This window comes from Embiotoca jacksoni, unplaced genomic scaffold (genome assembly GCF_022577435.1).
Source record: "Embiotoca jacksoni isolate LCO1_2020_lvr unplaced genomic scaffold, fEmbJac1.0.p SCAF_9, whole genome shotgun sequence".
NCBI lineage: Eukaryota > Metazoa > Chordata > Actinopteri > Embiotocidae > Embiotoca > Embiotoca jacksoni.
The window spans coordinates 19,162,027-19,177,417 of NW_027185447.1; the positions used below are offsets into that span (position 1 = coordinate 19,162,027).

A 15,391-nucleotide genomic window follows, 5' to 3' on the forward strand; every position below is an offset into this window, starting at 1 on the left:
CGTGCAGCACTGGTACTTCCCTGTAGCCGGCTCATCAGCAGTGCTGGAATCCAGTGCAGGTTTTTTTTGTTTGAAAAAAGAAAAGAAAAAAAAAAAGAGGTCCAGCACTCCCAGACGCTCCGATAACCTCTCTACTGTACTGTATGTGTGCTCGCAGCATGTGAGTATACAGTGCAGTGTGTTGAAGGAACGGAAAAGATCTGAAGCTGTTCGAGGTAACAGAGATGACATGAGGGAGGCAGCGCCTGTACAAGACAAACATAAACTGTGCCACTTCATCTGAAAACAATGGGGGACAGGACACTGAGTGTGCTCTCATCCACATCTCCATTGTCTGCCCTCCTCTTTTACTCCTCCTCCGAGCATGGAGCATAAGCGGGGTGAAAGAGGGAGGGGAGGGGAGGGGGAGGGAGGGAGGAGAGCAGCAGTGGGGGGCAGTGGGGGTCTGGCTGTGTTCTTTCTCCTCTGTCTGTGTGCGAATGCACAGACGGTTCAGTAGTAATTTGATGTGTGTCCCCGGGGACATTTGATGGATTAAAGCTAAGCAGCTCCATTTCGCAGCACCACCTGATCTTCCACTGCCTGTGCCCCATATAAAGGCTGGCGTGATTGCTGATCTCAGCTAGTCTGACAGTCTCTCTCTCTCCCTCCTCTCTCTGTCTGTCTCCATCTCTTCTCTTCCTCACTGGTCCCTTAAGCCTGCTGCATCACAGGAGCTATCCAGTGCTGAACAGGATCGCTTTTATTTTTTATTTTTTTATTTTTCTGGGGGAAGCTGGGGGAGCCAGAGAGTATCACACAGCATTGCCGTCAGCCTTGTTCTCCACTGGTTTCCATTTTCTTTCTTATCCTATGTTTTTGGCCGTTGTCTTCACATTAACCACAAGGATTACCGTCAAGCCAGCTCCGCTTGTGTGCTTCCTCAGAGGGTCTTTTATTTTCGCTCATGCGTTTTTCTCAGCTCTGTGTTTTTATCCATTGAAACATGCCCCGCTCATTTTTGGTGAAGAAGATCAAGCTTGATGATTTCTCTTCGTCCAATGTGGCCACCTCCAATCATCATCACCACCTGGACGACTCGTTCACTTTTGCACGCTCCATCACAGACTCGGTGACCAGCCTTGGGGTTCGTCTCAGCGAGAATGGTGAGTTAACATGCCTCCAGTCTGAGCCGCTCTAGTTAAAAGATGTGCTGCCTGCAAACAGCTCCGGTGCTGATTTCAGCATGCCTGACATTTCCACACTTAGCACAGATGGTAACCTCTTTTGTTTTTTTGGTCGGGAGAGAGATTTTCCTTTGAGTCAGCCAATAACATGCTTGTGATGTGTAAATTAATGAGAGATGTAACATGCAGCCAGCTGATTTTTGCACCAATATCCTAAATAATCCTCTCCAGAGGCACCCCACCCCCATCACTGTGCGCCCAGACTTTTGTTTTTTGACTCTAGCGAAGGACAGACACAATTCAGGTCACAGCCACGGATTAGTTTATGTAAATAGGGAACAAAACGTGTGTCTAATCAGGAGAAGCTCCAGTTACGTATTTGTATGACTGCACCAACCCCTCGGTGGCTGAACACACATAGGCTGACGATATCTGGTCATCATGTGGACTAAAAAATTCATGAATATGAGAGATGAGTATCGGATGATACATTTGTCCTTAGCTGTTATTGTCCTTGAGTTCCCATCACGGTCCGATCCTCCCTTGCCCCCCTCTTCCCATCCAAATGGAGCTCGCACAATCTCCCCACCCCCATCACTCCACTACATCTTTCTCTTCCTTCCGGGCATTTGAAAACTAGCAGGGGTTAGAGTTTCAGCCATGCAGGCCTATCGCCGCCACAAGAGACATCAGCACACCGTACAGTAGAGACAGGAGGGAGGTGGGAAGCCGGGCTGGAGGGATTGCGAAACGAAGGAGAAAAAGGAGACAAAAATGCTGTGGGCAGCAATTGAGGCTGGTCACGTGACAGAGGTTGTACAGTAAACATGAAGAAAGGCACATAGCTGCACTGTGGTCAACACACTGACCGGCCGACACTAAGCTCCAGTCAGAGCTGAGAGGCGACCTTCACTTTCGCAGTCTGCGTTAAGCTCGTCGCTTCCATTTTGCGGCCCCGTTTAGAGGGCCATATGTGAGTCTTTGTTGTGATTTCTTAAGATGTTTTCACAGTGAGGGAGGCTTCACAGTCCACAGCTCGACTCTGTGATAATACCCACCTGTTATTCAACCGTGTCAATAACAAGGTGAAATTTTAGAGGTTGAATGGATTTCATAAAAATGTTATTTGTGGCAAAAGAGATTCAAGTGGTTTGCAAAACTAAAAATAACTAACTGGTTTGAGACTGAAGAATTAAGGCAATAAAGAAAACTAAAAACATTCTATGTATTTATCAAGTACATCTAGTAGATTGAACTACAAGTCACTTAGTTTTCCTGCTGCAGGATTTTACTTTATTATTTAAGAATCTATTTGTATAATTTTTGTCACTCTCTTTTGTTCTTGGATCTATTGTTCGACACCGTGAAAAATAAGCGTTATATTAAAAGGAAGAAAAGAACAATCAGGCACGACACTGATGTCGACAAAAAGCGTTTAATTTGAACAAAAGAAACGTCCTTTTCATGCCGAGTCCCCCCCCCAAAAAAGAAGGTAAAATACAAGAATGCTCCGCGTGGCTGAAATACCTAACATCAGCACTTCTGCCGTGCCAGGAGATTTTCTTTCCCCCCCTTTGTGGAGACATTTGACTTGAGTGTCTGTCGAACAACAAAGAGGGGTGGCTGAGAGGGTCCATTAATTACATGCTTGCTTTGCATTACAGAAATGAGTCTATGAGCTGCAAAGGCTGATACAGTGCGAGCCCTAAATGATGAGCTCCGTGTCTGACCTTGGGTAACTGAACATAGTAAACAACTCTGCTTACACTGATACTGCACACTATGTTTTGTTGATAGAAATCTCTGCAAAATGAAGGCCACGTACGAGGTGCAAAAGCCCTTGAGCTGCATTCATGACAGTTTACAGAGGGGCTGTAAAACAGGTGTTATTAGCTGCTAATAACTATTAAACTTGCAGGATTTGTACAATTAATTGTAATAGTAAGAATCTATTGATATTTTTTAAGATTCAGAAAAAATATAGTCTTTTTTTTTTTTTTTTTTTTTTACTGTTTTGTTTTTGGAAGGTGTTCCTCTCTCACTCTGACAAACACCATCTGTGTAGTTTAAAACAGTGACGCCATGCAGTGCAGCATAATAATGCGTGCACAGGCCTGGTGTTTCCCTGTCCCCGGGTGTCATGGTCATGTCTTTGACAAAGTGGCTGTGTGAACTGAAACCCTTGGGAATGGAGACACCGTAGTAAGAGAGCACTTCAACTGATTTCTTAATGGCTTGTTTCTCGAAGGCACTCCAGTGTGCTTGCTGCTGCAGACAGGTGACCCTCTTCACAAACAATGTGCACGATTCCATGTCTCCCATTATCGGTCCTCGAGCACACGGGGCTCAATAAACTATTATTGTGTCGCAGATACTTGATCTGTTTCGTCGCTTTATTTCTATCTTCTCCTGCACACCAATGTTCTAACAGCTGCACTATTTTACAGATGATAGCCTATTGATCAGTTCAAAACTTTGAATTTCATTAAAAAGCAGTCAATACCTAATTTCCACTGCTTGCTGCACACAGTGCTTAGGAATGGCTTTTTTTCTGCAGTTATGCACTACTTGTCTCAAGGTAGGAATTTCACCACATTTTACGTTCCCACTAATATGTTTAACCTATAGAATTTCAACGCCGGAGGTAAAATGCATTTATTATGTACTCAGCTCCAGAGACTGAAGAATATATCGAGTACTGTTTGGATGCATTTAGCTGCCAGCAAGCCTTTTAGCTCCTCTGGCATCGAGCTGCTTCAGAGGGAAAGATGTGAATGATGCCAACAAAAATATATCTTTCTGAAATCATGCTCTGTACAGTTGGGGACATTTAAATCACTTGTGATGCTTTGTGCTTTGCTGCATCATGTTTATACCTGCTTGAAGACAAATCCAAAATCCAGCAGGATGTAAGCAGCTATGTAATCTGATCCAAAACCGAAACCTGTATTTGTTTGAAGCAAAAAACGCGCTTGAAAATAAAAAACCTGTCCAAAATGTTTTGTAAAAACTCCAACAATTCAGGAGAAATAAGGTTTTTGTTCGGGTTTAGAGTTGAAACGTGATTCTGTGTGACTTGTAGTGCTAGCACTCCCAGAGAGAGAAGGTATAATCAATGAGTCTGCTTATTCCTGCACAGGAGACTTGTTTGATGAGCTATTTATCCAGCACTCATCCTTATTGTACAATTGCAATCTGCCTGAACGCAGCTGAGCACGTCATGTTTCCCTGCATCACCGAACTATTGCGTACACAACCTGTGTGTTCTGGAAAAAATGCAATTAGTTCTGTGCTGCCACTCACTCTTTCACCATTTTACAGAGGGCAATCATCCAACATCATAATCATGTAATCACCAGCATGTCACTGTGTCCTTATCCATCACAACCCCTGGCCAACTGTGTGCATGTGTCTCTTACTCAGGATACATCCAGGATTACATCACGCCATCTGTATACCAGGGGGAGAAGAAGATGGAGCACAAGCTGGCTTCGCCAGTGTCGGAGCCCCTGTACACCCAGGTGAGCAGCGGAGAGGAGTACTGTGACCCCGACCTGAAGCACCCCGACAGCCCCCAGTCTGGCATGACAGCCAGCGGCTTCTACACTGGTGAATCGGAGGCCCTGGCCGAGGGTTACACCATGGATGCCTTCTTCATCTCTGACGGGCGCTCGAGGCGGAAGGGAGACGGGGAGAGTCGTGGAGGAAGCTCAAGAAGCAGCAGCGCCAACGCTGGGGCTCAGGAGAAGGGATCCGGCACGGCGCGCCACACCTGCAACGAGTGCGGCAAGACGTACGCCACCTCCTCCAACCTCAGCAGACACAAGCAGACGCACCGCAGCCTGGACAGCAAGATGGCCCGCAAGTGTCCCACCTGCAATAAAGTGTACGTGTCCATGCCAGCGTTGGCCATGCACATCCTCACCCACGACCTCAAGCACAAGTGCGACGTGTGCAGCAAGGCCTTCAGTCGGCCGTGGCTGCTTCAAGGTCACATGCGCTCACACACGGGGGAGAAGCCCTTTGCCTGCGCCCATTGTGGCAAAGCCTTTGCTGACCGTTCAAACCTCCGCGCCCACATGCAAACACACTCTGCCTTCAAGCACTACAGATGCAAGCGCTGCAATAAGACCTTCGCTCTCAAGTCCTACCTGAACAAGCACTATGAGTCAGCTTGCTTCAAGGGCTCTGCAGACGAAGACGACTCTGGATCAGAAAACTAACCACGAAGAAGCGAAATTTTGAACCCCTGTTGCAGGTTCACAAACCAATAACCCTGTTCACTCTGCCCTCCATGCCTTTTTTCTTCCCTTTTTTTAGAAAGCAATATTTTCACTGAGATTACGTGAAGAAACTCTAATAATTATGGCAAAGACAATTTCAAAAGATGCTGGATTTTTTCCCTGCACAGTAGCTAATCGTCCACAGAAACATACAATCAAACAACCTTCCCCCCAAATAGAGACTGTAGATGATAGTTGTACACAGTTCAGCAACATGTGCTCGCACGGATGTGGGAACATGGAAACACACACATACAAACACACAGACATGCGTGCACTTGCACCTACACACACACACACACACACACACACACACACACACACACACACGCGCACACACACATGCGCACACACGCGCGCGCGCGCACACACACACACATGTACGCACGTGTACACAAACACAATTATATATGAGGCCTGGCATGTGAATTTTTATCAATGACTATAATGATATTGATATCAATAGTAATAATATTTAGATTCCTGATATTTTATAGGAAATAGTAATGAGAAAATGAGAAAAAAAACATAAAAAAGGACTAACAGTGTTCTTTTGTTTTTTAGAGACAAAATGACCTCTTGTATTTTTATGCTGCTTTTTATTTGCTAAGAATTGAATTCTTTTGCAACTGCCAACATGAACTTTTTATGAAAATGTGAACTATGACAGTATTTGCAAAAAAGGGAGATCATTTTAAAAGGTAAAAAGAAACCCCCCTTTTTCCACACCAATGTTTCAATTTAACGGATGTTATTTTTCTATTTGATTTTTCTAAATTTATTTTTTTGTGGTTATTATCCCTTGTTGATCAAAAGCATCTTTGTAACTGTGGGTATTCAAAACAACAACAACAAAAAAAGCTCATCTGAATAAGCTGTACAAGATCACATAGGTCATCCAATTCTATTCTGCCAGAGCAGATATTTTAAAATGTTGGCCTGTTGAACAGGTTGTCACACACTCCGTCTGATCAAATTCATAGTCTCACCCTGATGTACAGACTTGGACAAAAACATTTGAGAGCCAGACCAAATGATCTATCGTTATAAGTGCCACGTGTGGTTGACTCGTCTATAGCAATGAAAACTCTCGTTGTTCTTCCTCCGCCATGGTGGCTTGTATAAACTCTGCTGCCTTTATGGTGCATCGTCCAGTCTTAACGAGCAATCTTCACCCCGTGTTTGAGGTGCTCCCCCTCCGCCAGTTTTACCTCAGAGTGAAGGTCTGGACTCACACACCCTCAGTTACAAAGTGACAGTCAAATTATTCTGTTTGTCTGTTTTATATGTCGCTAAAAGTTCCGCCCACGATTTAGATGCATACCATCTATTTATCATGTAAATACTTTATTTATCTACCTATTTATCTATTTATTTATTTATTTACCTTATTTTGTGTATTTATTGAAGACTTGCTAATTTATCATGTATTTATTTATTGTTTATAATTTAAAAAATGAACATCCATTGACCTTGTAAGATGCTGCTGATCTTCAAAGAAAAATGTTTATATGCATGAAAACTGTAGAGAGTCCGTGGGACTTAGTTTTTTAAAGAGGAACAATGTACAGTACCGATGCTAGAAGACTTCAAACGAATGAATGCAGAATTATTTTTTGGGTTTTTTTTCCGTGGCAATAACGTTACTGACACAGCGATTGACATGTATAACAATCACAGCTGTCCTGTTTTCAGTCGACTTAGGGCAATAAAAAGAAACAATGAAAACAAAACACTAAAACACTCTTGATCTTGCCTCCTCACGACTGGAGATTTTTGGCCCGTTTAGTCTTTAAATCTCAGGCAATAAGTAATTCTCAGAAATGGCCGACGTTGATGTGGATGTAGAAGTCACCCTCAAAATGTAATACGAGAGAGTCGAATGATGTAGGTGTAATCTAGTTACACCAAAGCAATAATGATGGAGATGAAGTTACTATGAGCAGCACTCAGTCCTTTATACAGAAAACTGCTACTAGAGTGAATTCAGCTGGAAAAGGCCGTCAGTCCTTAATTTTTTTGTTTTACAGAGCAACCAGGTAAGAAAATATCTTCTGGCAGCTGAGGCGCAGGTATGATTTGACTGAATTGCTAGAAGGCTATTACACAACAGGATTATGCTAATTCTCATTTAGGTCACTGACATAATAAAGCATTTAGTTAAATTCACAACTGCTCCCAGATGTGTCGGTGCAGTTTAAAACAACTCTCTGAGGTGTCAAAGGCAAGAATCCCTCTGAGATAACATACGGATGGCTGCAAGTACGTCTCAACCAGCACTAAATGGAAATGATCTTGACGTAAACTGCTATGATGGAGAAAGTTTTCAAGATTGTTGTCATAAAAAGTCGCGCTGTCATGCACTTCCAACTCCCACATCATTCGTGCCGCCTCCCTCCCCCTCCCCACCAGCCGTCCTCATCCTGTCCCAACTGCCTCTAAACAGACGCTGCGAGGATGAGATGTGCTGAAGTGGGATTGGCGGAGGGTGGCGGAGTGTGGGAGGATAACAGGTGTTTGCAGACAGACTGCAGATAGGGAGCGTAATTGAGTCGGTGAGCGACCTCCAAGGGGAAGGTCAAGCACCAGCAGGCAAATGCACTGTCAGCTATTTGCATATTCCAAATGGATGACACGATCGCAGTAATGCTGAGCTCGCCCTAAAAAACAAAAAAAAAACACAAGACCGAGGAGAAAAGAGAGTAGAGGGGAGCTTCAGCTCCGTTCGTCCCTCCTCTCCTCCCTGCTTCACCATCATCCTGTCAATGGTCGCCTAAGTGCTACAGCTGAATCACTGCATGAGAGCATCTAAACCACCTGTCTCCTGATTAACTTGCAGAACACACAGTTTGGCACGTCGCTGTATTATTGAACTAATGCAGAATTCACTACTTCCAACAGATTCTTTTATATGTATTTTTTTTTATTATTTTACTGAGGGAGTCGCAATAATGTATCTCCAAAACCTGAGGACTGCGTTTTAATGAGGCAGATAAAAGCACTGCGATCATTAAAAACATCAATTGGAAATGTGCTGTACCTGTAGGCCTGTATCTAAAACTGGCAGTATTATACATCGTCCTCAGAGAAAATACTAATTACAGAGAGGGAGGCACAATTTGATTCCAAACTACTGAATTTAGACGTAGGGAAACATTGTTCCTCTTTGATAATTTTGTAAATATATTTGTAAATATATCACAGCAATAATATGACAATGCATGTAGACATTTAATTGCTCTTTTTCTATTCATGTTGTCTTTTTTTTAATTAAAAAGAAAAGACAAATACAGGTACCAACTGCAGTCTGGGTGGCCATGTGAATCAGGGAGTGTCTTGATTAAAAAGCTATCTGTTGTAAGTTACAAACGAAAACTTCAAACTCTGTGTATTCTCAAAGATTTGATCATGTTCTATATGATTTTTTTTTTCTGTTCTTGTTTTCTTTTATTTATGTGCCCGGCTTGGCTGCGCAATGAAAAAGTGCCAAAAAGTATGATTTCCATGACAAAAGCCTTCAACATATGGTTGGCTGCTTGAAACCTTCCATATGGTCCTCAAAGAAAAAAAAAAAACTGATTAAGATTTTCCACTTTCTTTCTCATTCTCTCTTCTCTTTCTCTCTTTCTCTTTCTCTCTTTCTCTCTCTGTTCCACCTGAGTATGAAGAAACTTAAGCCATGATTGCTGAGGGGTGTTTTGATTTATCTTGTTCTGCTACAATTAATAATGATGACAACAATAGCAATGATAACGTTAATAAAAACAATAGCACAAGGAACCTGCAAGTCCACTCTTATTTCTTTTTAAAGTAATCACATTTTAAAAGAATAATTTTTATTTCATCACAAAGAAAATCCGTCCACACACGATTTCCTGTATTTTCTTCAGAATATGTATCTGTGCAATATGAAACACACTTATAAAATGGTGAGTCTGGTATCTGTTCGGAGTAGCCCTTAGTCAACATTAACACACTGAGTAGCTGGTGATAATGTGCTATCAGCTGTAGCCTCCTCTGTCAATGTTTGAGGGATTTTACAAGCTTTACTGTCATTTTTACTAACTTTTAATTTCACCACTCTGAGCCGCAGAAATCCTTTGTTTTTCACCGTAGCTAAGAACAGGAACGGTCAGAGGACCTGACAACACCAACGTAGCTTTGAATAAGAGTTCCTGAGATGTCGGCGTTATCAAAAGCAGAGGCATCTGTTCCACCACTATTAAGCCCTTCCTGGTCATTAAATTTTAATGGAACATTGATTTTATGCTGGAACTACTCTTCCTGAGTGACTCAAAAGCCAGAGAAAAATATGGAACAAAATAAAAATGAATCATGACAGCGGACAGGGATTATTATTCTGGGGCTTTTCTTGATTGGTTTCCAGGGAATATACAACACTTGAATTCAATCGCTTGTGTCCTTCAGTGTCCTCCAGCAGCACAGCGGCAGTATAATGAGACAGCAGGCAGAGCAGACACAGCAGAGCAGGGACTCAGAAACAAGACACTTTGCTGTACGCTCCTCTCCTCAACGTGGAGAAGCTGTGATTGACCTGGCCGTTGTTTCTACGCTGCTTAAAGTTAAACGCAACAAAATAAACTGTCGCTTTCGCACGCTGAGTGAAAAACGGCAAACTTTACAACCAAGTGTTGATTCGAGCTCCAAACAGAAATAGTGCTGCAGATCAGCATGTTGCAGACTGCATATCAGCATTCATGTGAAGTGCTCACTCAAACTTTACCCCGGCAGATGTTGTCCCTTATCAGATTTTATGATGAAAGTAAATAACTGATTTCATTACATGGCAATGGACTGTAAAATGGGGACCCGTGGAATCCAATTACATCACCCGTGGGTGTGCTGTGTGTGTAACAACAGCCGCTGTGAGCGATCAGCACCGGGAGGGAGGCAGGTAGGGCGACCGTGGCCCTGCATACATATCCCTGCAACGCTTCACCACGGCACCGCCAGCGCCTCCCACCGCCACTCACACTCAGAGCACATCAGGTAAATTATTAAAAACAACCTGCAAAACTCGGAGAGCTTCACTCGCACTTCAAAGGTGTTGACCCTCATTTTCTGAGAGAAAATATTTCTGCCTTCTGACAGGGTTAGGGGTTACCATAAGGTTACCGCACAAATCTAGAGCAGCAGATACACCAATTAAACTTCAAACACTTGAGAAGGAAATGTTACATCGATCGGATTACAGGAAAACTGTGTTTTAAATCTATTTTAATTGATTTAATCAATGAATCGAGCAACACAAATTTTGACAATGGAATAATTGTTTTGGTTGCACCTTGAAAAATTTACATTTTTGTTGGTTTTGTTTGATGGTCGGGGAGAGAAAGCATTTGAAGACGTCTTACGAAAACAAAATGTCACCCTTTTCTGACGTTTTTTTTAATCCGTCAATTAAATGGGAAATGTATAATTATAACTGTGAGCTGCTGCTATACAGTATGTGCACAGTTTCCCTGTAACTGATGAATCAGTCTGATTCCAGCCTCTAAAAGTCAAATAGTTGCTGTTTTCTTACATGTTTAATGGTAAACCGAACGTTTTGGGAGCTTTGAACAGAACGAATCGCAGAAACGAGCATTTTTCACTATTTTTTGTCATTTTAAAGATAATTTACCTCGTAAATAATCTGCAAAGTATTTGTCAATGATAAACTATGTGCTCGGTATTCATTTGCTACCTTCCAGAGATAAAGTAATGCATTCTTATTATTCCTATCATTTGTAAGATTAAAGACAAAAAGCAAAGCTACAACAATCAATTATTGATTAATCATATCGGGTGTTTAATTCCAAATATTCCCGGGTTCAAGCTTCTCAAATGGGGCTTTGACGTTTCATAAAAGATTCAAAGCCTCATCAATAAAAAAAAATAAAAAAAAAACAGATGTAGATTATTAAAAATGATCTTTTGTAGCAGTCCTAAAATGTAAAGTCCTAATGGATGCTGCTATCCATCTCAAAGTCACTCTGAACAAAGTATTTTAGTTGCAGCTGGTGTATCTAAATTGCTCACAGGTGACACGGCAAACAAGTAATTTTTGTAATTAGATAAACTATCATTACTTTATTCAACTCTCCTTCAACTGGTGCCGGCCCTCGCTCTGACCCTTCTCATACAACTGGCGCCATCTGTTGGCTGATCACCAGCTGTCAGCATAAACAATTCAACAACAAAAGGCAGGCTTTGTGTGATGATGACCGTGCAGTCAGTTCAACTGGATAATGCAGCTGGAGGAGAAAATTCTGCGCTATTCTCTCTAAAATGAAAATCCAGACTCCGTATCAGCAGCCTGCACGCAGACTGACCAAAGTCTCCCATCAAGACGGTTCAACCAGCCAGCACCAACCAACTGTAACTGCCCCTTTAAGAGCTAACAGTTTGTCTTTTCACATTCTGCATCACAGGAGAGATGCTCATTAAAAGCGCCTCCATTCCTCACTGTTTCATCAAGTGAGACTGCCAAGCTCTTTAACTCAGTGTTCTTGATGTTTGTGCTGTTTGTGTAAAACCCATCTGTTTCCTCGTCTCTCTGTTGGCAGAGGGTCCACCTCATCCGTATGCTTCTCTTTTTGAAGTCATGTCAAAATCGCATTTTTATGCATCTAAGATATCCAACTTGTCATCAGCGCTCAGGCAAAAGTCAAGGAGGGCACTCCTTAAATAGCTCTTCCTTCCCTTCATATACAATGCACGCAGAAACAAGGAGACCAAAGGAATTACAGCTGTGAGGTTTTAAATTTAAAGAGTTGCCATGATTAATCGATTAAATGATCGACAGAAGATTAATCCGCAACTATTTTGACGATTGAATAATAATTAATTAAGTCATTTTTAAGCAAAAAATATACATATTTATATTTATATATATCAGTCCCTGCTTCTCGAATGTTAGGAGTTTATAGATTCCTTTTATGTAGAGCTTTTTACGAGAGCTATTTTCAACGTTTTCTTACATTTCACAGCAGAAAGAATCTGCTGATTAATTACTAATGAAAATAACTGTCAATTGACGCCCTGATGATTTGTTCTACATAATTTCAACAATCCTTCTGTGGCTTTCAACTATATGTTGATATTTCAGCTTGAACAGTTAAAAAATGTAATTTGGTGTAAGTTTAATGAACTGAACTAAGTGTAAATGGAAAGCAAGACTGCAGCTTAATTCACATCTAAATAACCCCACTGCAAAGCAACACTTGCTCTCTCTCTCTCTGGATGAGATTTGGAGAGTAAATGTATTTCAAGGCAGCGAAGATCATTAAACAGTAAACTCATTCTGGGCAGCTGCAGTAGAAGGAGATAGCACAGAAAATAATTTCATAGATTTAGGCATCAAGAGCCACCGGTGAATAATCAACATCACAGAACAAATCAGTCACACATTCAGCCGTAAACACAGTAAAATCCCCCGTCGCTAAACAATGTTATGATTTCACGCACATTCATCCATCACAACGCTATAGTTTGAAGACTGAAAATTGCCATCAGAATAATTATCACTATAAAAGCATGTCAATGTGTAAAAAAAAGAGAAGGCATAAATAAATATAGCTCACTTCCCTGTCGGAAAGCTGGCAGGTAATTTTCTCCAGCTACTCTAAGTGTGACAATCCCACGGGGACTGAAATCTAATATTAACAGCAAATCATTATGTGGGAACTGTTCTTCCATGACCTGCCTGCTGTACCTGTGTGACTAACTCAATCTAAGTAATTGAGATATGTTAGCAACGAGAATACAGTCCTGCTGTGACAGCAGAGGGTCACACAGAGTGTAGTGGGACTTCGAGCACACCTCAGCTCTGGAGATGATTTACATGTCTATATGATTTGACTGACAGCGTCTTCTCTCTTCATGTGATGCTGGTTCCTTTTGGTGTGTGATGAAGTGGCTTTTGATTGACAGCAAAGCAGCAACTTGACTATACTATAAAACATTGAATGCCCTGGGGGAATATGTCACTATACGTATTTACTATACTGTATTTATTCATACAGAAACACTAACTCATGCAGCCAGCTGTGTGATCTGTGTCAGCATATTACAGCCTAACGGGTGTTGTTCAGTATACTGATGTCAGCTAAATTGCTCTTTAGAAACAAACTAGAAAATGTAAGTTGGCTTTTAAAGCTGAGCTGTTTTTGTGGGAAATTATAAACAGATTGTTGCTGTTATGGCAAACACTTGAAAATGAGGCAAAAAAAAAAAAAAAAAAAAAAAAAGCTTATTACATTTGCTCCAGCGCCTAAATTACAAGAAGTATTTTGCTCAGCTTTATTCTACAAGGGTATATAATATACTGATACTAGTCTTAATCATCACATACTATATATAGAGCTCCTTCATGTTGTAACTGATCCCCGTGTGACCAATTAATCAACATAAAAAGCGCTGCCATTGTAGTTCAAAGAATTTGTAATAATTCAATATAATGGCCTGCCTCTCCTGTCCAAGAAATCATTTTTAATTGTCTCATTAGAAGTTGCTGTAGACGTGGGTTGGAGAAAACAACAATAGTTCTGTTTCCGCTCCACTGCCGCAGATCTTTGAAGCTTTCCACTTACCTGTGCAAAGCTGCGAGCCCAGACGTCCTTTTTGTAACCACACCAACCTGATTGGCTCTTTGAAATCCCTGCAAAAAATAGAATATCACAAAGTAGTGCACTTTAAAAGGAGGAAGGCTATATCATGCAATAGTCAACAATACAAGACACTGACCTCATTAAAAACTACTGTCACCAAAGGATTCTGGGCTTGTAGTGGTGCTTTTTGACTGCGTGACTAATTGCTGGAGTGAATTTTTAATGAGAAACAGTTTGGCCATGAAATGTGTTTTCTACAACATTGCACATGCCATGAAATACTCAACAGGCCATTTACATGCCAACAAGCAAATCACTTGAAAAAAAAAAAACACACTTAACAATGTTTTAACAACTTCATAAACTATGAATTTGTGTATCACATGATGTCTGACCCTTTTCAGAGGCCTGCTACCAACAATACCAAATTTCTTCTATTTGGGGTCTCAACAAAACCGTGGCTGGTTAAATATTCAAGCACAAGATTTTCATATGATTTACCAACAGTACTTTTACACTTGACCTCCCGAACCCAAAATGGGCCTATCTGGATTTCTGTTGTGGAGTTTTACGGAGCTCAAACATAAAACACACAAAGGTGGATCAAAAAGTTCCAATACTACTCCTGTTGCGTTGCGTCACCAGAACAGGTAACTCAGGTGCCCATGTTATTCAAGCATCAAAACTTTGAATACATTAACAGAGGTTGTAGCCACAAAAAAAAGAGGAAGTAGGCCAATGTCAACTATAGATAAGGGTCTACTTGTACTGCACTTGACTAAATGTGATAAATGCTTTGACACCACTGCTTACAGACGATACTGAAGATACAGGAACACAAAAACAAAAACAAATGACAGAATAAATATTCTAAATCTCCGTCCTATTTCTACAACAGCAATATATCAAATTCTGTTAACAATGAGAAATAATGTGTATTATATATAGATTGTATTATCGCCACCTTTTCGAAGGTCATTAGCTTTACAGACCATTATTTACATGTTTTACCACGTAGATTTATTTTTCTGGCCACCAAATTTTAATGTTTGAATTGACTCTGCAGCAGACAGCTGTATTTATCAAAAACAACAACAACAACGTCGCAACAAAACCTCTGCCAAGCACCAAACAGCAGTTAAGCAACCAGCTTATTAATATTTGCTGCGAAAAGCACTGGAGGACGCAATTAGGAGACGGAAGAGACCAAAAATAAAGCTTAAATAGAGTAAATATTGTACTTACATTCACCCGGTGGCCAGAAACGCGACTCCAAATGAACGATATTGTTGCTCCCTAACTGCAGTGTAACTTTTTACTACAAAAGTTT

At 41.3% G+C, this 15,391-nt stretch overlaps 1 protein-coding gene across 1 annotated transcript; it reads left to right on the forward strand.

Annotated features, from left to right (window-relative positions):
* The first annotated feature begins 467 nt into the window (after positions 1-467).
* scrt2 (scratch family zinc finger 2) lies at positions 468-9,223 on the forward strand. Its single transcript, XM_069140903.1, has 2 exons — positions 468-1,145; positions 4,590-9,223. Exons 1-2 carry the CDS (start codon positions 986-988, stop codon positions 5,387-5,389), a joined length of 960 nt encoding a protein of 319 aa, XP_068997004.1. The 5' UTR covers positions 468-985; the 3' UTR covers positions 5,390-9,223.
* The last annotated feature ends 6,168 nt before the right edge of the window (positions 9,224-15,391 follow it).